General features: G+C 49.5%; 1 protein-coding gene across 1 annotated transcript in view; it reads right to left on the reverse strand.

The window, feature by feature from the left end:
* Positions 1–14,307, reverse strand: part of FAM78B (family with sequence similarity 78 member B) — a gene marked incomplete at its 5' end in the record, with an annotated part of 91,691 nt that extends 77,384 nt beyond the window's left edge. The window contains one exon of the mRNA XM_082667116.1: positions 14,045–14,307. Within this exon, the coding sequence (XP_082523242.1) occupies positions 14,045–14,307 (263 nt within the window). The remainder of the gene's footprint in view (positions 1–14,044) is intronic.
* Positions 14,308–21,485: the final 7,178 nt, after the last annotated feature.

Genomic DNA, 21,485 nt, shown 5'->3' on the forward strand with positions numbered 1-21,485 from the left:
CGAACTGCCAGGAGCCAAGTGCCAGTGCAAAATGAGCCCCAGGGGTAAGGCCCAAGGAGGAAGAGCGTGGAATCCTGGAGCCAGCTCGAGCCTCTGATGCTGCAGAGAGACACTGAGGCTGGCTGTGCTCGAGCGGGGTCCTGAGGCTCTTCAGGAAAGCAGCTTCTTTTCCAGCAGAACATTCTAGCTTGTCAAGGCCAACTCAGGGCCCTGAAGTGTGTACAGATGGGTGGCAAATGCAGTAGTCATTCAGCAGTCGCTTACCACACCGCAGAGACACTGGGTCCGTGGAGAGAGCAGTTTGCGCCCGTCAGCCGTGCCCAGTGCCCGGCGGGGGTGGGGTCTGACGGACTCTCTCGTCCTTAGCTGTGGATCCAAGATCCCCACAGAGCCTTGGCTCTCCTTCTCACCCCCAGCGTCCGAGTGCTAAGAAATCTCAGCTCTTTTTATCAACGCGCCTCGCCTAGGCAGACGACTTGCTTTGAAAGACATTCATTCAAACCAGAAAAAGTAGCCACTGAAAGCTTTGTCTATGGTTGAGGGACAGAAGGATCTAGTAAGCAAATCATAATGTGGTAGACTAAATATCTTGAAAAACCCTCCATTACAAATTTCTTACTGAATCCACAGTTGAGCTTGCAAAATAACCCCCCAGGGCTCAGAAATGAAGAGGAAACTGAAAACCAAAGAGGTAAACAGGCTCCGCCTCAAAATGTACAAAGAAACAGTGGACAGCCCTGCAGGAAGGGTCATGAACCCACAAGCAAGAGGGAGACATTTCAACAGACTTTCTCAGTAATTGATAGATCAAGCAGATAAAACTTGGCAAGAATACAGAATATGTGTATAACACAGCTCACAAACTTGAGCTTACGGACACAAGAAATAGTGAAAACACATTCATTTAAAGCATACATAGAAGCCAATCAGAAATGTTCAGCAGTTGGATGGAGTGACCCAGAACGGGGATTTTGAACTCACGTGGAAAGTGATTTCCCCCAGGGAGACCCTTCTCAGTTCTGTCCTGGGTCATGCATATATCACACCGCTGACAAACGGGGATGGCATCCGAAGAAAATGAACACTTGAGACTGGAAATGATTGCATGTTGAGTTATAACAGCTCAAGAGTTCCTTGTTACCTTGTAAATTGGTCTGCACTCTTGAACTCTGGATATATACTTAGCCCTTGACCTGTCCCAGGGAAGACAGCCTGACCATTCCACCCACTTCTTTTTCTCTGGCTACTCTGCTTCCATTTAACCAGAGGTGTTTCTAAGAGAATATTTTTTCAATGCCTTTGTTCTTTCAAAATGGCATGACAACACTCCAAGATGCTTTTCCTTTTCGTGGAAAGTCATCAACACTAGCGTGCAATTCTAGATCCCAATCCTGGTGCCCAGACATTCCAGGAAGCACCAGATGCTGAGGGGAAATCTTGGAAAAAAACCCTCTCGGCATCCAAGTAGGGGATTTCCTTCTTAGAATAACCACCTAAACATGCCTGTGTTCTGACCTAGAAGCATCCCTACTCTTCTGGGCTCAATGGTGGTTGCTTGTCCAATTGTCGGGTTCCCGGCCTGTGACTCCTCAATCCTGAGTCTGAAGACATTGATACAAACCGCAGAAACTGTGGCCCCATGTGAGTGGAGAGGAAACCGTCTTAAACTCTAAGTGGTCGCAAACAGTCCACCATGGGGGCTGTGCCCGAGTGTCTCGGCTTCAGTGCTGGACCTACGCCACTATTCATCCATTTGGCGAAAGACATTGGCCGCTTCATAAAAAAGTAACGGTGCACAGATCCTAAGGTCGACAGACAGGGTTTCCATGAAAACTTTCTCATGTCGGCAAATGCACCTCTCCTCATGTGGACAAATTCCCCCCCTTCCATTCGGCGCTGAGGCCTGGTGGTTACTGAGGGAGAAACGGGCCCTCAGCGCTACATCTGCACCGTGACCCCTTTCCGTCAGCCTTTCTCTAGGTCCAACTCTCGGTTGGAGAGTTGGAGGTCTCAGCCTTTCTCTAGGTCCATACTCATCAGTATGCAACAGGTCCATCTCTGAAAGTCTTTTCAACAGTGACTAAGCAACCCCACCGGTACCCAGCTGGTCTGGATTCCCTGTGGGATTCAGGTCCTGAAAAGACAAGCTGTCCAGAGACATTTGAGAGGAGCCGGCACTGGCCAGCGCAGGAGGATGCCTGCCTCGACCACAGAGGGGCCGATTTGGCATTCCCAGCTCCTACCCTCCCTTGCGTCTCAGAAGCCTCTCAGCTGGGGCCACTCAACTTGGCCACCCGCCTGGAGATGGTTACCTTAGGGGAACCATCTAAACTAACTAAACTTAGTTTAGTTGCCCCTTTAAGTCACAAGAAATTTTCCTCATAAAGATCATCCCCATTCATGAGATGAGAGTGGAAGCCCAGTGCAGTCTCAGAAGGTCCAAGGAGGACAGAGGATCTCATGGGCTCACCCGGCGGCAGCCCCCTCTGCATTTGTGTCTCCTCCCTCAGAGGGAGAGGGTAAGCCCAACAGGGAGGACCCAGGAGGACAGGGGGCCTGGGGGCAGGCGTCCAGCTGAGGCCCAGCAGCTTGAAGAGTGCCTGGCCCGAGCAGGGAAACCAGAGGGTCAGAGAGCAAGCAGGGAGACACTGAGATGGACACAGAGACAGCACAAGTGGTGGACAGGGATGAAGGCAGGCAGAGCCTTCATATACTGAAAAATAGACTTCATATACTTCAAATACTTGAAAATCAGGTAGCAGGGCTGATCAGACAGGTACAGGGAGCCCTGAGAGTTACAGGACTTGACAAGGCCAAGCCAGGTTGGTGGGACGATGGGGAGAGTCCCAAGGAGGCCAGGAGACCTAAAGGTGCCTCCTCCTCCAGGGAGGCCTCCAGGGAGGGCCAGGGGTAGGTCCCAAGTGCAAGTTTTGAGAGGGAGGGCCAAAGCTGGAATGGGACCGTGTATGGGGAAGGCAGACCCCCTGACATCGCACTGGATTTCCAGAGTCTTCCTCGTGAAAGGCTGTCTGGAGTGGTGCAAAGATCCTGGGTTCAGCCAGACAGGCAGAGGTGACAGGCTGCTCGGAGGCACAAACTCGGCCCCTTCAGATCCCAATAAGGGCAAAGCAGATTGTATTGTAGCCCCGACCCGCTGGCTCCTGCCCTTCCCCACCTCCCACCTCCTTTAGAGTAAGCAGACGCAGGACAATTGGCTCATGCCCCTGTGCTAAAATGTATCGAGTTCACAAAAAATAAAAGGGGGGGAAGAAAACGGAGAAAACCCAACTAAAAGCCACAACAGAAACAGAGTCTCCAGGCTGCTAGGATCTCCCTCTCAGACTCCCCCATCTGCTCTGCTCCACAGGGGCCGCCCAGCTGAGCCCTGCTGTCAGGGGTGGGCCCTGGCCCCCTCACAATCTGTCATCTCTGATACCACTTGGATCCCGTTTCTTCTGAAGCTGCCAGGGGCCATGGAGCTATCCTGCCTGTCTGTGGGCAGAGCCCAGGGGCCCAGGGATGGCATCAGCACCTGGCCTGGGTGGGGGTGGTGGTGTTGAGGGGTGGAGAAAAGGGTTTCTGGGTTGTTGGGCATCCGCGCTGAATCTCAGTTTCCAGTTTTTCCATACACCCCTCCTCCCCTGGGCTGCCAAGCCCTCCCATTTCCTGCCATCTGTGATGGGCGTCTCTGGGGAGCCCCTCTGTTTTCTGGCTTGCTAATCACCGCCTATGGACACTGGGAAAAGGCTGGTTTCTCTGCTCCTGGCAACTGTGTAGACATCCCCTGGGCCCATCTGAGTTCCTCTCTGTGCGGCCCAGGGCTGTGTTGCTTCCTCCCTTGGGCCCATGGCCATCTCTGCCCACAGACTCGGCCCCTCAGCAAACGGGGGGCGGAGGGTGTGTGGAAAAACAGGTGGTGGTGACCCCTGATGACTGCTTTACAGACCAGGGGTGCCCCCAGCCTTGACCCACAGAGTGAGCAACCTGCTGCCCCTCAGGTCTGGTGTGGTCCGGTGGTGAAGAACGTTGGCTGTGAAGTCAGAGGGACCTGGTTCTGAGGCCCAGTTCCAGCACTCCCTCGCTGGAGTTCAGTGTCCTCTCTGGGCTTCAGTGTCCCCACCTGTAAACTGAGCAGCTGGGCCAGACGATTGCCCACAGGGCCCTGACATCCCCAGGTCAAGGAGGACTAAGTTGACCCACCACTGGCATTTTCCCGGCTGTTTCTCTGCCCTGTAATCTAGACTCTGCTATGACTGGGAGCTGGAAGCAGTCATGTGCAAGGCAGCTGGAAGGGCGGAGTGCTGACCTGGGTGCTGGGATGGCCTCCTGGGTCTGACCCCGAGACCCCGATCTCATTAACATGCCCTGACCAGCTGAGCAAACCAGCTGGGAGGTGAGGAGGCTGGTTGTTTCCAAAGTGATTTCAACCCTTTGTTCCCCAGGTCCCCACAGCACGGACAAAAGCAAGCACTCAGGAAATATCCTGAATGCTCCCTGCTCATCCATTTGCTCATTCATTCACTCTATCGTGCAATCATTCGTTCTTAATGTGGCAGTAAAACGTCATAAGGAATCACTGGAATTCTGGTTTCTGATCCTGGCTCTGTCACTTATGAGTTGGGTAATGCTGGGCAAGTTACCTACCTTCTCTGGGCCTCTGTTTCATCATCTCTAACATGGGGAAAGCATGGCACCTGTCTCTTAGACAGTGCATACGAAGCATTTAGCACTGGATAAGTGTTCAACATTAAGTTGATCATCATTAAGTTGAGTATGTTGTTCATGGCCTCGTGGGGAGACAGACAATAAGCAGATACCTGCCCACTCCTTAAAGTGTACACATGTACCAGCAAGACAGACTCCCTGGCTCTGAAGGCCAAGAAGAAATCTTCAGCAGGAGTTTGGGTTTAGTTTTTTGGCACAAATCTCTTCTCCTTCCTTAAACAAGGTGAAGTCTATTTATGGAAGTTTGAAACAGAGTCTCAAATATTTGAGTCGCTTAAAACCTGATCTCGAAGCGAGTTCCCCAGGCTTAGCCGTGGAGGCTGCCAGTTTGGAATGGAGGCTCAGCTGGTGGCTCTTGGGAGGGGGAAGAATGAGAAGGCCACATCCTGTTCTCTTTCAAGCCTCTCCTTCCCCACACACACCAGCTCCTGAACCCTTCCTCCCGCCCATGCCTAGGGCCAAGGAACATCTCATTTGTCTGTTTCTGGCAGTTCCCAGGCTTGCCAAAGGCTGTCCCTGTCACCACTCATGCCCTCAAGCCATGACCTCCGTGGCCTGCATGCCCCCACAGGATGCTGCAGAGTTTGCTGACTGAGGGTGCTGATTTATTGCTTCCCATTAGCCAGACCTCTGACAGCCTCTGAGCACCCCGGCCTGACACAGCCCACACGCCAGCTTGCAAAAGTCAGGTCTCGAGAGAGGGAGCCAGCCACCAAGGTACCATCACGTGGCACATGGCCTTATTTATTTTGTCTTAATCAGACACCCTGAAAATTTCTCTTTGCTTCTGTTGAACATATTTAGATGTTTCTATCTACCTTCTCTTGTCTTCAGAGGCCATAAATGATGCCCCCCAACGTGCCCATGTGCCGACTGACCCTGGGGTGCTCAATGGCTCTGAGCATGTGGCTCTCTGAGGATGACCTCTCGCATCCCCACCTCCTTTCCCGGGTTGGCGCTGACCATGCACTTGGCTCGGGAGGGCACTAGGGCAGAAGCTGGGAGCCCTGATTCTACCAGCGCCTGCCCGCGTGACCTCAAGTGACCTTGAGCACATTACTTATCTAATCAGCTTGCTTATCTAAAATGGGAAAAATGTTTACCCTAAATAGGTTTCATGATTGTTTTGGGATTATGTGAGGTCCCCTTATAAAGGGTTTCTTTCTTCATGGTTTCTTCTTATAAGGAAACAAAACCATGGAAGTATATGTTAAAGATATACTAAAGATATATTGAAAAGAATATATTAGAAATCGTTTCGGACACAAATTATTTCACGTGTGGGTCTCATCGTCCACCCAGGCTGGAAACTGCAGACCTTCCTGAGCCTGGACAGCATGGCTTACATGCTCTAGTACCACCCCAGCCCCGAGTCCCTGGCTTCTCATCTGGGGCCTGACTGATACACCTCAGGAGGACCTGGGGGCGGGGCAGGCAGTCCCCATGTGGACATGGCTGAGTTGCAGGCAGTGCACCAGGGACTGGGAGTGGCCAGGGTCCTACATGCTGCTCAGAGCCCACAGCTCGGGGCAGATCTGGGAGGGCGACCTCTGGGTGGGACAAGAGGTAGTAGCTACCACCCTCCACTGAGTAGGAATGGAAAACAGCCCTGGCTCTGAAGGGTTTACAAAATGAGTCTCTCTCCTTCCCTCTGGCTCTGAGGGGGGCTGTGGGAGAGCAGTGGCTGATGCATGAGGGACCCCTCTCCAGACTGTGAATGCTTCTCTCTGCCAGGGGAAGCCCCAGGGCCACAACCTCCCTGTTCCTTGAGGCTGATCCAGAGTCACCCTCTAGTAATAATAACAGCCACACTCGATAATAATAAAAAAGCAACATGTGCACAATACACTACAGTTTGGAGAGCTCTTTCACACTTTTCATCTCACTTGATTCCTGACCCCAGGCCAAGGAGACAAGACAGATCTTTTCATTGTCGATTTACGTGCATACAAACTAGACACTGGATCGTTAAGAAACCTGCCAAAGGTCACACGGCTGAAAATCGAACCCAGGTTTTCTGACTCGAATCCCTGTGCTGGGGAGCCAGCTGCTATACCGTCAACTGGCACAGTGAACAGTTCCAACTGGCTTGTATCAGGGCCACCGAGGGAGCAGGGTCCACACAGCTAACACACTGGCCTGAGGGGGCCTTGGAAAAGGAATAATAGTATAAGAATTCCTGGGAGCCAACGGAATGTCCCATGAGCTGATGGTAGAGCCAGGGGTCCTTCCCACCACCAGAAGGGGGTCCGCTTTTTCTTCCTAATCATCTGTCCAAACAGCAATTGTCTGGGGAGTTTGAGGGATGAACAGACTCCCAAGTCCAGTAACTGAGTGGTCTGGGTGACTGTCTGCTGGGGTCCAGGGCTGTCCATCTGAGCTGACATGTGATCCCCGGGGAAGATTCTGGAGAAGACAGCACGGGGCTAAAACCTGCAGTCCAGACTGGCCAGCTTGGGGTCCCTGAGAGCTGAGAAGGCCTCCCCCTGCTCCCAGGGAATGAGCTTCTCGGCAGTGCATGGACCTGGTCCCTTGCCCTCCTGGCTCCACACTCTCACGAAGATTCAGCTCAGCCACTTACTAGACGTATGCTCTCATCTGACCCCCCACCCCCACCCCGAGCCTTAGTTTCCTCATCAGGTGTAACAGTAGCTTCTAGCTCCCAGGGTCATTAATAGGCAGGGTCAGAGAAGATCAGAGCGCTACACAAATCAGAGGGAAAGGGGATATTCGGGATCTTGCATCTTATACCAGATTCTGCATCTCCTTACGCAATCGCCAGCCTTCTTTAACCTGGAACACGAAGCATCTGCAGACCTAACCCCGCAAACAGCATTCGCCTCTGCTGTCATGTGGAAGGTCGCTGACATCTTGCAGTCCAACACCTCCCAGCTCACCCGTCCCTGCTTTCTCCATCCCATGCAGCTGTATTTCAGCATCCCAGGCGACACAAGCCACAACTCGTTGTTAACTCCCATTTATTTCTCCCCTTCTCTTTTCTGAATCATGTGTTTCCTCCCCTGTTCCTCCTACACCTCCCCTCCGGCTCCAGAGTTGTGCTTTATTTCCAGAGAGCTTAATGCTTCCTGATAAGACCAGCTAATCCTCTGCTGCTCCTCTTTTGCGGAGATGGAGAAGATTAGAGGCAAAGGGTCAGGCCGCCTCCCCTTCAAGGGCACTCAGTACTTTAATAACGGAATTGGATCCTGCTTTCCCATCTGATGCTCTGGGACTGAGGGTCCCCATCGTTTCTGATAAGAAGCAGCTCTCGCTACTTCCAGATCACGAGGCCCCTGACTGGGGTTGTAATGGGAATGGGGGATGGGTGTTGATGCAAGTCTCCGCAGGGAGACAGAGGAAGTAACAGATGTGAGCCCTGTGCTGAGGCGCATTGGACCTGCTAGGACAATGCACCTAGAGACTCATCAGGCTCCCTGGACAGATGAGCCAAGCTGGCCCTCAAGAGCAAAATGCCCGAAGGAGGCATCTCTAGGACTGGTGAGAGCCACACTCACAGCCGTTCCGCACATGCGGCCGTGAACAAGGCGGGAGGCGTTCACTTTGGGGGCAACGACCCTACCAGGCAAGGTGTTTAAGTGACTGCTAGGGCCATCACCTCCAGAAGTCCTGGGGTTCAGGCCGCGAGTTAATGCTGCAGGTGGAACTGTGCTACAACGAGGTTTCTATGTCCCACCTCCTTGGGCAGACAGTGAATGCCACTTTGTAGTAGGTGACGTGACAGTGAGGCTTCCGTGTTTGCCGAACCTCACTCGTGGTGTTCAGAACACCTCAGGGCGACAGAAGTGACAGACACGAGCCCTGGGCTGAGGAGTAGCGGATCTGGTGGGACAGGTCAAAATGACACAGAAGCACAGTGGAGTTAAACTGTATGTGCTAAGTGACTGCTGGAATGTCAAGAGTTGGACAGCTTTGTGGGGTTGCCATAGGTTTTCTATGAAAAGCTAATTCTGCAGAGGCATGATTTGTTGAGGAGTACACAGACTATGTGAGGTCCAAAAAACGGCTCCTTTATTTATTTTACACTTGATCTTAGCCAAAAGGCCGAGAAGCGATCCTTTATTTATTTTTATCAAATGTTTATGGAACATCTGCTATGGGTCAAGCACTGTTCACAGAGAATAAAATGGATATAATACCTGCTTCAATGGGGCTTATATTCCTGTAGATAAGTCAGATGTTAAATAAACATATAATTACTTGCTTACTAACTGTAACAACTGAAAGAATAGTGTATTCCTCAAGAGAATAGGAGAACCCTAATTTAAACTATGAACTCAGGGTTGCCTCTCTGAGCAGGTAACACTTGAGACCTGAATGGGGAGTAGGCATTTGCTAGACAAGGGTGGGAGAGAAGAGCCCTTCAGACAGAGAGCAGCACATGGAAAAGTTCTGAACTGGGCTGGAGCTGGCTCCTTTGAAGAAATGGCAAAAAGGCTGATGGGGCTTAAGAACAGAAATCCAAAGAGTGGGAAGAGATTTTCAAGTTTTATCTTGATTGCAATGGAAAGTCATTAAAGGGTTTAAGCAGGAAAGCGACGATAGCATTTATGTTTTTAAAGTATCACTCTGGCTATCGTATGGGGGATAGACTAGAGGGAGGGCAAGAACGGAGGTGGCAGGTTTGGTCAGAAATCCTCCGTCGGAGCAAATGATAGGTGATGGGGACATGTGCTAAGATGCAAGAGGTGGATGTGGTAGCTGGATGAGGGCTATCCTGAGATGGGATCAGCAGGATTTGATGATGGACTGGATGTCTGGGGAAGGATCCAGAGCGACACCCAGATTTTCAGTGGAGCAATCCAGGGACTGGAGGTGTTATTTATTAAGATGGGAAAGAACGGTGGAGGCGCAGCTTTTGGGTGGGAGCTACAGCAGAGATCAAGAGTGCAGGTTTGGATACATTAAGTTCAAGATGTCTTTCAGACAGCCAAGCAGGAATTGTATGTAGGCACACACACCTACACTGCAGGTGACTGTGTATCACAGAGACCATCTGCTGCTACTGGGATAGATGAAATTACCATCCATCCAGTATGGAATGAGAAATGTCCTGATGAACCGTACTAGGAGGTCAGATAGAGGAACAGCCAGAAAGACAGCATGAAAGCTAAATGACGGAAGGAGTCAAGACACAGGAAGCTGTCAACTATGTGGAATATTGATGAAAAGGTGGGTGCGTCTCAAAGTGCCTGCTGGATCTGGCAACATGGAAAAGCCCAGATGAACTGAGCAAGAACAAATTTGGAACAGATAGAAACCAGCTTGGATTGAACTGAACAGTCAACAGAGGTGGGTGGGTATAGTCGAAGACTCAACAGTGTCGGCTCTGAAGGAGGAGTAGAGACGCAGGCAGGAGCTGTCTCCTGAGAGGAGTAAGCTCTGACCTTCTCAAGCTTCACCCAGGACAAGGTTCTCCAAATCCCACACCATCAGCCCTAAGCTGACCAGAGACTTTCCTACGGCTCTAGAAGATAACTGCACATGGGCTCAAAGGGAGTGGGAAGGGCCTCCAGCCAGCCATTGCTGGCTCTCCCCTTGACCTGAGTTTCACCTTCATCCTTGGCACGTGAAGCCCACTCTTTGTTCTCGGGTACTGTACTCTAGCGTGCAAAACTGCTCCATCATGGGGCGGGGGAGGGATGGACTGGGAGTCTGAGATTAGCAGATGCAAAGTATTACATATAGAATGGATAAACAACAGTCTGACTGTATAGCACAGGGAACTCTATTCAATATCCTGTGATAAACCATAATAGGAAAGAATATGAAAAAGAATGCATACATATGTATAACTGAATCACTTTGCTGTACAGCAGAAATTAACACAACATTGTAAATCAACTAGACTTCAATAAAATAAGTTAAAAAAAGAAACTGTTCCATCATAAAGGTCTCATGCCTCTACTGAGAAGCTCCTGGATGCCCAAGAGGCATAGAGAAGGTATGAAGAGCCTCCTTATGCTCTTCTGGTTAAGAAGACCTGACCTGAACCTTCTCTTTTCCAGATCATATTGTCCTAGGCCTTCCCCAGCAGACCCTTTCCGACCTCATCTCCCGCTGTTCTTCCCCTTGAAAGCTCCCCTACTACCTACGCGTGCCCCCTTAAGACACCTTGTATTTCCCTACCTCCATACCTTTGTTTTTCCCCTTTAGAACTAACTAGTCCCTCCTCCTTGCCTCACTGAATCTTATCCACCTCTCACATTCAGCTTGAGTCCTTACACATCTAGAAAACCCAGCCTGGTCCCCTGCCCCTCTCTGGCCTTTCTCCTACACTGCTTGGGAGCACTGGCTTTTTCTGCGTGTGCCCCTACCTCCTACACTGAGGATCAGTGACGCTGCGTGCTTATTCCTTTGTTTTCTTTGCTGGCGCTGGGACATCAGAGGCGCTTGGTAAATGTTTGTTTATTGATGGGTTGATTGAGAAAATACAGTAGCCCTTTCTCCCTGAAGGATGAAGCCTTGCAGTGGTCTCAGCAGGGCTGCATGACCAGGGCTCATCAGGGCCAAATGAGAAATAAGTGGGTGCCACAAGCATTCATAGCCTGCTTCCTGTAGAATCACTGGAAGAAGTTCCAAGTCATTTGAGTTCAAGTTCAAATTAAGCTCCGGCCATCCTGACCATCAACTATTTCAAATGCTCCTGTAGAAGCCTACTCTGTTTTGGAAATATTGTGAATTTAAACCACAAAAGCTCATGTTTTCTTTTAAACCTACAGATAGAAGTTTCTTGGCATTTTAAGTTGCGCGTTTCCTCTGGCATAGTCCCTTTTAACTGTTGAAAAGGTAGCTTTCTAACTTACACTCTCTCATCGTGTCACGCTTCATGTAACAAGAGCATTGCACAGGGGTGAAAATTCAGCCTGCAGTGTTTTTTCCACTCCAGGTACTGGCTAACGTGGACATAATAACTAATAGACTTCAGTGACTTTCATGCAATATGAGTTTCCATCAAAAAGTTTACACTGACGAAGTTTTCAGGGCAGAAGCATGTTGTGGAAATTGGTTCAATCAGATCTTGGCTCCAAAGTGGCCTTAGACACATAGCAATTATTGCAGCCATGAAGAGGCAGGTAGACCCTTGACCCATTTCTAAAATAATATGCTTTGTGATTCCTTGGGGACTATTTTTGCTCCCTGGCATCAACAACAGGAAAACCAAGAATCTTAAAATACTGAAAGTGGTAGTTAAAAGGCAAAACTTTTTTCCCAAATCCCAAAGGCAAGAATTCAGCAAGGAAGGGTCAGGGAAGATGTGTCCCTCTGGGCGGGCACCGACTCATGCCCATTAAAGCAGGTTCCCACGAGGGCATATCCTCTCATAGTCAAGGAAGTTCAACTACCATGTCTGTTTATACCTCACCTCGGCTTCTCCTGAGGTAGAATATATTTTCTTTTATGAGAAGGATGAATTATTTGCCTTCCGCTTACTAATTTACAAGAGATGTGAGGCAACAGAGAGCCTTGGCTGTGCCGTCTTGGGAAAAGTAAGGCTGTTTAGGCTCAGTACCTCCTAGCCTCCTCCAGAGGGGCCCCAGGCTGCAATGACAGCCCCCCAGCAAGGCTGCACACTGCCACTAGGGCCAGGCCAACAGGCCAAAAGGGAGGGTGCCCTTGCCCTGTCTGGGGCGTTCTCTGATTTGGCTGGAAATAATAAGTTTCTTAAAAAAAATCTTTTAAGAGACACATGTGTTCAGATATGATCATTCTTTTGAGGGTGTGTCTGTTTTTAAGTGGCATGATTCACCCCAAATAGTATGTCCCCCGTTTCTCATATCCAGCTGCCATACAGAAAGACAAGAACAGTCTATGTGCAGAGGCACAGAGGAAACTGGACTGTCACACATCTTCCCTAGGAAGGAACTTTCTCCAGCATTTAGCTTCTATGGTTAAAGAGAACAGTTCAAACTCTTTGGGGTGGGGATGGGAGGGGGGAGAAACAAAGCGACCTGTCAAAATTCCTTTTAGCACCTACAACTAGTGTTAACTTACATGCTCTCAGAGTGCAATAAAAAGCCTCCAAACTGCTGTTAAAGAGATAGTTTGACCTTTTAAAATGGAAACTCTCCCACCTTATATCCATATTCAAAAGATGAACCTTGGGAACTCTAGAGTTTTAGATTGATAATGAAATGAGGCTGCCTTTCCAGAACAGGGTTTCCCTACAGGCTGCAAGCTAATTAGGGTGCTCTAGACCTACACTGTAACAGCAGATAGAATGCAGGCCCCAAACCTTTTAGCCATTGTAGTTGCCAACTGCCCATAGTCTACTTCTGAAAGGAGGCTGGCAGAGAGTCATGCAAATTTAGTAAATAAAAAAGTCCTGGACGCGACTGTCAGCAGCCTGCGGTTCCGGGGCAGGCTGTCGGCCCCTGGCGGCAGAGGAATCGCCGCGATCTCGGGTCTCCACCGCAGCCGCCGAACCCGGCGCGCACCGAGCGGTGCTGCTGAAAGAAGTTGGAGAGCTCCCAGATCGCCAACAGAATTCGGCGGTGGGCGCTGGGGAACCACTTCCAGCGTCGCAATCAGTAAAGTTTTGGAGTAAATAAAGACTTTAGACCGACAAGAGACCCATACTTTCCTTGAGCATAAGACACACACCGCACCACGCCAGCCAGAGGCTGCTCGCACAAGGCCATCAGCCCTGCTCCACCGGGACGCGCCCGGTGCCTTCCAGTTCCCACCACCCCAGTACTCGTCCAGAGGGAGCCGAGCCAGAAAAGCGGCTCTCCAGGGTTTGCGGTTCCGGATGCAAATGCCTCCAGGCTTCCCGGCCCGGGGGACAAGGGCTCGAAGTCAACAGTCGAGGGAACAAGGGCAGAACCACCAAGTCCAGCTGGGACACCCGGGACCTTCTCCTCCAAGCCCGCTCGGGTTTCTCCAAAGGACGCGCGGCACAGCCCACGCGCCCCCGGCACTCCACTCCACTCCGCTCTACAGATCCCCCCAAACTCTTCCCGGGAATCCCCACAAAGCACAGGCGGCGCCCCGAAACTCCCAGGGCACTAGCCAGCCACCCCCACCTCCGTCTCTCGAACCCTCCTTATCGCACCGTTCTCGCGTTCATGGGGAGTCAGAAGCAAACCACGAGAAAATGCCTTCGCGAGGAGCCTCCCTACACACACCCGCCCTGTCACTGAAACAAAAGCGTAGGGAGGAGGGAGATGGAAGAGGAGGCGGGAGGAAGGTTTAGAAAGAGGATGGGGAGAGCAGTAAGAAGGAGCTGGGGAGGAGGGTCGGGATCAGAAGAGACCGGGGCCAGGGACCCCGCTCCGACTCCGCGCGGCCGGTCGCTTACATGCCCAGGTCGCTGTAGGTGTTGAAGAACTCCATCTGGTTGCACGCCTGGATCCAGCCCACCACCCAGGTCTCGTGGCGGGGGATGGGGGGCATGACCACGCGGGCCGAAGCTTTGAAGTAGGGGGTCTTGTAGCGCAGGACGATGGGCGAGGTCTCCTCGATGCGCGTGGGGCACTGGTCGATGGTGGCGCACACATCGTACACCACAATGTTCTCGCGCCGGATCCGCGCCTTGCAGGTAATGCTTTGGATACAGCCCATCCTGCCGCCCGGCGCCGGCGCGGCGCGGCGTGGGGCAGCGCGGAGGACGGCGCGGGCAGCCGGGGGCGCCCGTCACACCGGCATGGCGACGCGCCGCCCGCTCCGGGTCCGGCTCAGCCCGTGCCTAGGAGCGGTGAGCCGGCGCCGGGCATTCTCCGAGGCAGCCCCCTCCTCTCGCCGCCCTGCCGGGTCTCCGCTGCCCCGACGCCCGCCCGCCCCTGCCCACGCCCGCCCCCTCTCTCCAGGGCGCGGCAGGGCGCGCGGAGCGTGCGCTCCTAGGAGGCGGCGGGCGCCCCCGCCGGCTCCAGGGCCAGCGCGGAGGGCAGGGAGGGGAGCGGCACTGCGAGGAGTGGTGCCCACCCCGGGCCGGAGCCCCCCGCCCCTCGCCGGAGAGGAGGAGGCGGCAGCGGCGGCGGCATGTAGCCGGGGGAGGGCGGCGGCGGCGGCAGCGCCGGGTCTGTCTGCCTCCGCGGTAGCAGCAGCAGCAGCCGCAGCCGCCGCCGCCGCCGCCGCCGCCGCCGCCGCCGCATGAACCTCTGCACCGCGGCTGCCCCCCGCGTGCAGCGCACCCAGAGGCTGGCGAGCGGGCGGCCCGAGCGGCAGGCGGAGGCAGCAGTGGCGGCAGCGGAGACCTGCGCTCCCGCCGGCCCCGCCCCGCAGCTGGGCCGCGGCGACACTCCTCTGCCCGGCCGCCGCGGGCTCGGGGGGGCGCCAGGGGACTGTGGCCCAGGGTGGAGGGCCCCACGGGCTGGGCAACCCCAGACAAGATCCGCGGAGGAAACTGGCTGTACGCCATCAGTTTTGTCCCTCTCCGGCTGCCGTCCGGCTGCCGTGGAGTGGGGGGGTACTGTGTAAGGGTGGGGGTGTTTAAAGGGCAGCCAGCGCCGGGGTGGGGCCCGACACGTGGGGCCCAGGAGGGGCGGGGCCGCGGTGGGTGGTGTTCCGGGGGTGGGCGTGGGGCTGTGGGGACCCCTCCTGGGTTGGGTGGGTGGGGCCGAGAAGGGAGCGGCGCTGTCCAGGGTCGAGGAAGGAGCCCGGCAGTGAGTCTTTGGGGCAGCCTGAGGGTTAGGGGAGCAGCTATATCTGAGATTGGCCCGTTATTTATAATGTAGTTTGTTAAATTAGAGTTTGGCTGAGGTCTGGGCTCCAGTATGTTGCTACATGCAGTGGATTTCCGTCTTTCCCTGACTGGCTTTGCTCTGGAAGCTTTTCTTTCCACCACTGTATATGGGGAAGGTACCCAAAGCATCCTTCCGTGCCCTAACACCAAGTCACCAAAACTCCCAAGAGTTTTGATTGAAGCTCGAGCTCAGTTTTACTCATCGCCTGCCTTCATCCAAATCTTTTCCTTCTTAGAAAACGCTCTTTCAACAAACCCCCGCACATTGGGGAATTAGAGCAGGAAGGGACTTACCCTAAACACTGCCTTTTGAATGTAGCCGCATCCTGAGACAGGTTGTGCCTTGCAGAACCGACTAGCTGGATTAGAATGCATAGCAGCCTTCTTGAGGTTACCCAAGGTAACCTGTGACCTGTTAAGTACAAGGAGAACTTGAGAACATTTTTGGAACTGGGCTGGATTTAAATAGTAACTGCTTAATGATACATGTCCAGGGTACCCGTTTGTAGTAATCCATCTGGCCTACAGAAAGCCTGGAATCTTAGGACCTATTCTTTTCTTCGCTTGTCCAGGGCACGGCATGGTGACTAGCACATAGTAGCTGTGCAACAGTTGTCTGTGAATGAATGAATGAGTGAACAGAAAAAGCCTCACTGTAATTGTCCTGTAGAAACTGCCACCACAGATACTGGACATCGTGTACAGTATGATGCCCTGTGTCTAATATTGTCTTCTAAAATGCCAAACAGAAAAAAATTAGCAAATGGTCTTATTGGGCAGTTTTTTTTTAACATTTGTATTTTCAAAGCCAATAGCTTCTCTTTAAGTATTTCTTCCATGATCATTGAGCATTTGCTGGATCTGGTGTCCAAGTGTGAAATATTCTGACTTAACAGGCTGCACAGGAGGCTGGCTAGAGTTAGTCTTTAGCTAGGACAGATGTGATGAGTAATTTAAAAGTCAGTTGAAATCTAAAAGCACTCTTCATCCTTATTTTAACTTTCCTGGTAACTTGATTCACTTTAGAGTTAACAAAAAAGCAGTTTTGCCCTTTGATAACATGCTTATCTCATTTTACCATTTTAGCCACCGATCTCAATCACTGATTCTTTCATTCAGCAAACAATGACCGCCTGGCAGGAGCCAAGCAGTCAAGGATTGTGCTGAGTACTAGGATTCAAAGACAAGAGCTTGTGGATCACTGGAGAAGATAACCTTGTGAACAGTTTGTCGCTGTAAACTATGACACATGCTTTAATAGTGTGTATTCAGGGGCACAGGAACCCAGATAGGAGAGCCACGGAGAGATTTCCATGTGGCTCTCTTGAAGTAGTGGCATCTGAGCTGGATCTGGAAGGTCCGATAAGAGGCTCACTAAGAGTAGCAGAGTGAAAGGGCCGTGCAGGACGAGAGTTGGGCAAATGCAAAAATGCACAGAAGTATGAAAGAACACAGCATGTTTAGGGACATAAACAGCTCACAGTCAATGCAGTTCTCAGTGTTATGTGTAGACCATTGGCATCAGACTCACTGGCCAGGAACCAGCTATTGATGGGACCATATTTTGATCTTCATTGGAAACTAATGAATGCAAGATTTGCATTTTGAGAAAAATTACTCTCTATCGATTTGGAGGATAGAGGAAGGACAGGTTAGAGGCACTGTGTCAGGATATTGTGATGACAGATGATTTGGCCCTGAGCTAGAGCAGTGCCATGGGACTGGAGAGGCCTGACTGCTTTTGAGAGTCATTTAAGAGGTAAAACTGATTTACTCGGTAACTGAGGAGATGCTGGGGGAAGAGTCTGGTCAACTCTGAGTTTTCCAGCTTCAGTTAAATACATGTGATCCTAATAGCCAAAACAAGGTGACAGAAGTGGAAGCAGATTGAGGTTGTGTGTTGTCATGTTAAGTTTGAGGTACATGGAGTGTATTTTGGGGAGGGAGCCAGAGTTTGAGTTTCAGTGGTTATTAAGTTCCAAGAAATAGACCAAGAGAAAAGCATTTAACTGGGGGAATTTAGTTATCTTTGTTGATTTGAGTTGCTTGTCAGGCTGCAATTTTGTGGATAAATGTTATCCTTTGTCTTCTGGTAATACATGGTACGCCTGCATAAATAAGGAAGGGCAATAGTAGCCTTCTCCAAATTATAGGAAAATCATATAAAGGAGAATATATCTTACTTTTCAAACTTAAAATGAGACCATGTTATGTCCAGTAGAGTGCCAATAAAATATAACTCATCATTCACAGACGTGGACCCTTGACATTCTCAAAGGGTTCATCCGTGACCTTCATGAGTATCCAGAATCATGAGTGTCACCGTGACATATAATTTTCACTATAAAAGCAGTAAAGTGTAACTGAAAAATATAAGGGATCATCTTTAGACTCATAATGGTTCTATAAATATGGTGCCAAGGTAATTTCAAAAGCTACTTAAATACATTTTGCCATTAAAATAAACTCTTTACTTCATTACGTCTGTACCTTATTTACTCCATATTCTTCTGATGCTGCGAAGAAAAAAAAAGTCAATCAAAGTATGAGAATTACTACATAGATGTCAATGAGAAGAGCTAAGCTGTGCTGGGGCACAAATGCCAGGTGTTGGGTGTGATTCATTCACTAACTAAGTGGCTGGCAAGTACACTCTGGCCTCCTAGCAGGCCATTCAGATTTGTGTCTCAGCAAATTACCTCACTACAGGGACCTTTCAGATCACTCAATGGAGACTATTTTCATCCATGAACATTCAGTCTGCAAATGCCAGTGGGCCGCTACATGTAGCTCAAACCAAAGTCTTCGGAAGTACAACAATGTCTCTGTCCTGCTCTTTTAAGTTTCTTTCTCTCCTGGTGAAGTAAGTCTCCCCTGCCTCTATTAGCATCCTGTACCTGCCTCTGTGAGCACCTTTCCTGCCATTTCGCAGTTGTTTGCTCACACTTGTCTCCCTCAATAGGCTGTACACTCCTCAAGGGGATGTGTCATCATGCCCTGTTGTCCAGCCTAGTGTCTGGTACCTAGGAGCCACTCAATAAATGTTTGAATGACTAAATTTATTTTTTTAATCTGGTAAAATACTATTTTCCATAACTTAACTATAAGCTCTGTCTCCTTACCTACAATGAGCATATTTTTTTAATCTACTTCTTTCTGCATTTTTTCTTTCTTTCTACTTTCTTTCTGCATTCTTTCTGCATTCTTTGTCTTCCCACCGTCTTTCCTCCCAGCATCCCTCCTGGATGTGAAAGTGATGCCCTTTGTCTTTGAGCACGAAATCTCCTCTCAAGGGTTATAAGTTCTAGGCACCAAGAAATGGAAAAACTTCAATGACAGGACCTGGATGACAATCATTCCTTGTGAATAACTTCATTTGAGTTTATTCTCAGGGCACAGCACAAATACTCCTTTGTACTTCATGCTTGTGATATTCTTGAGCATGAGAGAGCCCCTCAGATCCCTGAGTTAGAGCCCTAGAGCACACTCTCCAGGATGCTGGCCTCTGCACCCCCTTGACAATCCATTCCCTCAGCCTCCAATGACCCCATGCTCCATCTTTCCAGAAGCAGGGCAATCTCTGACTTTATTTTTCCTATCAGTTACTCATTACTCAATTTGTCAAGTGAGCTTTTTAGAAACTTTGGGCCACAAAGGCCTATTTTCTAGTTGACCTTGGCAAGGGTTTTCAGAGACTGTAGAACAGACTACCAAATTTGTTGGGAAATTACCTCTGGAACTGCTAAAAAGGGGGATAATTTCTATCTCACTTATATGGTCTGAAGGCAGGCAAGGAGTTACATGAATCCTCAATGTCCAAGAGAACAGGATTAAAGAAACAACTCTTTTTGGGGTGAACTCCTCCAACAACCACTTCAAATCAGAGCAACCAATTTCCCTTCCGGGCTAGGCTAAGAAGCTCTACAGGAGGTGGACCCTGGCAATGGACTCTGACTGCTTTGCTAAATGCGTTAAGCCCAAGGTATGGCAGCTGCTTCAGGTAGCCAATATTTATCAAGATTTTTCCACCAGCCTCACATTACAGTAGGCTGCAGAGACTACCAAGAATGCCCTCGTCTGTGAGCTGTCCTGTTGAAGGTCACTCGTGCCTGTCTCTGCCACAGAGTCCTTTTCTTAGTCTTTATCTGCAGGACTTGATGCTATTCTTTTAATTCCATGATTCCACAAATCCCAATTCTCCTCTTGGCTTCTCTGATCCCTCTTGCTTTCCCTGGTACCCGCAGGGTAGTAATTTCTGAGGGTCCCTCCTTCCCTGTCTGAACTCCTGCAGGGCATAAACCGTTGATATTGGTTTTAACTATTATTTTCTATGATGTCTTCCAAGTCTGTCCCTCCAGCCCAAACATTTCCTGAACTCAAGGCTAGCATGTCCATCTGCCTACTACTGGATGTTTCCGTTCGGACATACTTCCAGTTTCTTCATCTCAGTGAGTTGACACCTCTCTTCCAGCAATCCAGTGTCGCATCCTGACTACCCTGTTTCTTTTCATTTTATTTATTTATTTACTTACTAACTTATATATTTTTACATCTTTATTGGAGTATAATTGCTTTACAATGGTGTGTTAGTTTCTGCTTTATAACAAAGTGAATCAGTTATACATATAAATATATCCTCATATCTCTTGTCTCTTGCGTCTCCCTCCCTCCCACCCTCCCTATTCCACCCCTCCAGGTGGTCACAAAGCACCGAGTTGATCTCCCTGTGCTATGCGGCGGCTTCCTACTAGCTATTGGTTCTGGAGGATTTTTATCATAAATGGGTGTTAAATTTTGTTGAAAGCTTTTTCTGCATCTATTGAGATTATCATATGGTTTTTATCCTTTAGTTTGTTAATATGGTGTATCTGTTGTTTGGTTTACCTGTATTGAAGAATCCTTGCATTCCTGGGATAAACCCCACTTGACCGTGGTGTATGATCCTTTTAAAGTGCTTTTGGATTCTGTTTGCTAGTATTTTGTTGAGGATTTTTGCATCTATGTTCATCAGTGATATTGGCCTGTAGTTTTCTTTCTTTGTGACATCCTTGTCTGGTTTTGGTATCAGGGTGATGGTGGCCTCGTAGAATAAGTTTGGAAGTGTTCCTCCCTCTGCTACATTTCGGAAGAGTTTGAGAAGGATAGGTGTTAGCTCTTCTCTAAATGTATGATAGAATTCGCCTGTGAAGCCGTCTGGTCCTGGGCTTTTGTCTGTTGGAATATTTTTAATCATAGTTTCAATTTCAGTGCTTGTGATTGGTCTGTTCATATTTTCTATTTCTTCCTGATTCAGTTTTGGCAGGTTGTGCATTTCTAAGAATTTGTCCATTTCTTCCTGGTTGTCCATTTTATTGGCATAGAGTTGCTTTTAGTAATCTCTCATGATCTTTTGTATTTCTGCAGTGTCAGTTATTACTTCTACTTTTTCATTTCCAATTCTATTGATTTCAGTCTTCTCTCTTTTTTTCTTGATGAGTCTGGCTAATGGTTTATCAATTTTGTTTATCTTCTCAAAGAACCAGCTTTTAGTTTTATTGATCTTTGCTATTGTTTCCTTCATTTCTTTTTCATTTATTTCAGACCTGATTTTTATGATTTCTTTCCTTCTGCTAACTTTGGGGGTTTTTTGTTCTTCTTTGTCTAATTGCTTTAGGTGCAAGGTTAGGTTGTTTATTCGAGATGTTTCCTGTTTCTTAAGGTAGGATTGTATTGCTGTAAACTTCCGTCTTAGAACTGCTTTTGCTGCATCCCATAGATTTTGGGTCGTCGTGTCTCCATTGTCATTTGTTTCTAGGTATTTTTTGATTTCCTCTTTGATTGCTTCAGTGATCACTTCGTTATTAAGTAGTGTATTGTTTAGCCTCCATGTGTTTGTATTTTTTTACAGATCTTTTCCTGTAATTGATATCTAGTCTCATAGCATTGTGGTCGGAAAAGATACTTGATACAATTTCAATTTTCTTAAATTTACCAAGGCTTGATTTGTGACCCAAAATATGATCTATCCTGGAGAATGTTCCATGAGCACTTGAGAAAAGTGTGTATTCTGTTGTTTTTG

The sequence above is a fragment of the Grampus griseus genome, assembly GCF_964374135.1.
Source record: "Grampus griseus genome assembly, chromosome: 1".
NCBI classification, from domain to species: Eukaryota; Metazoa; Chordata; class Mammalia; order Artiodactyla; family Delphinidae; genus Grampus; species Grampus griseus.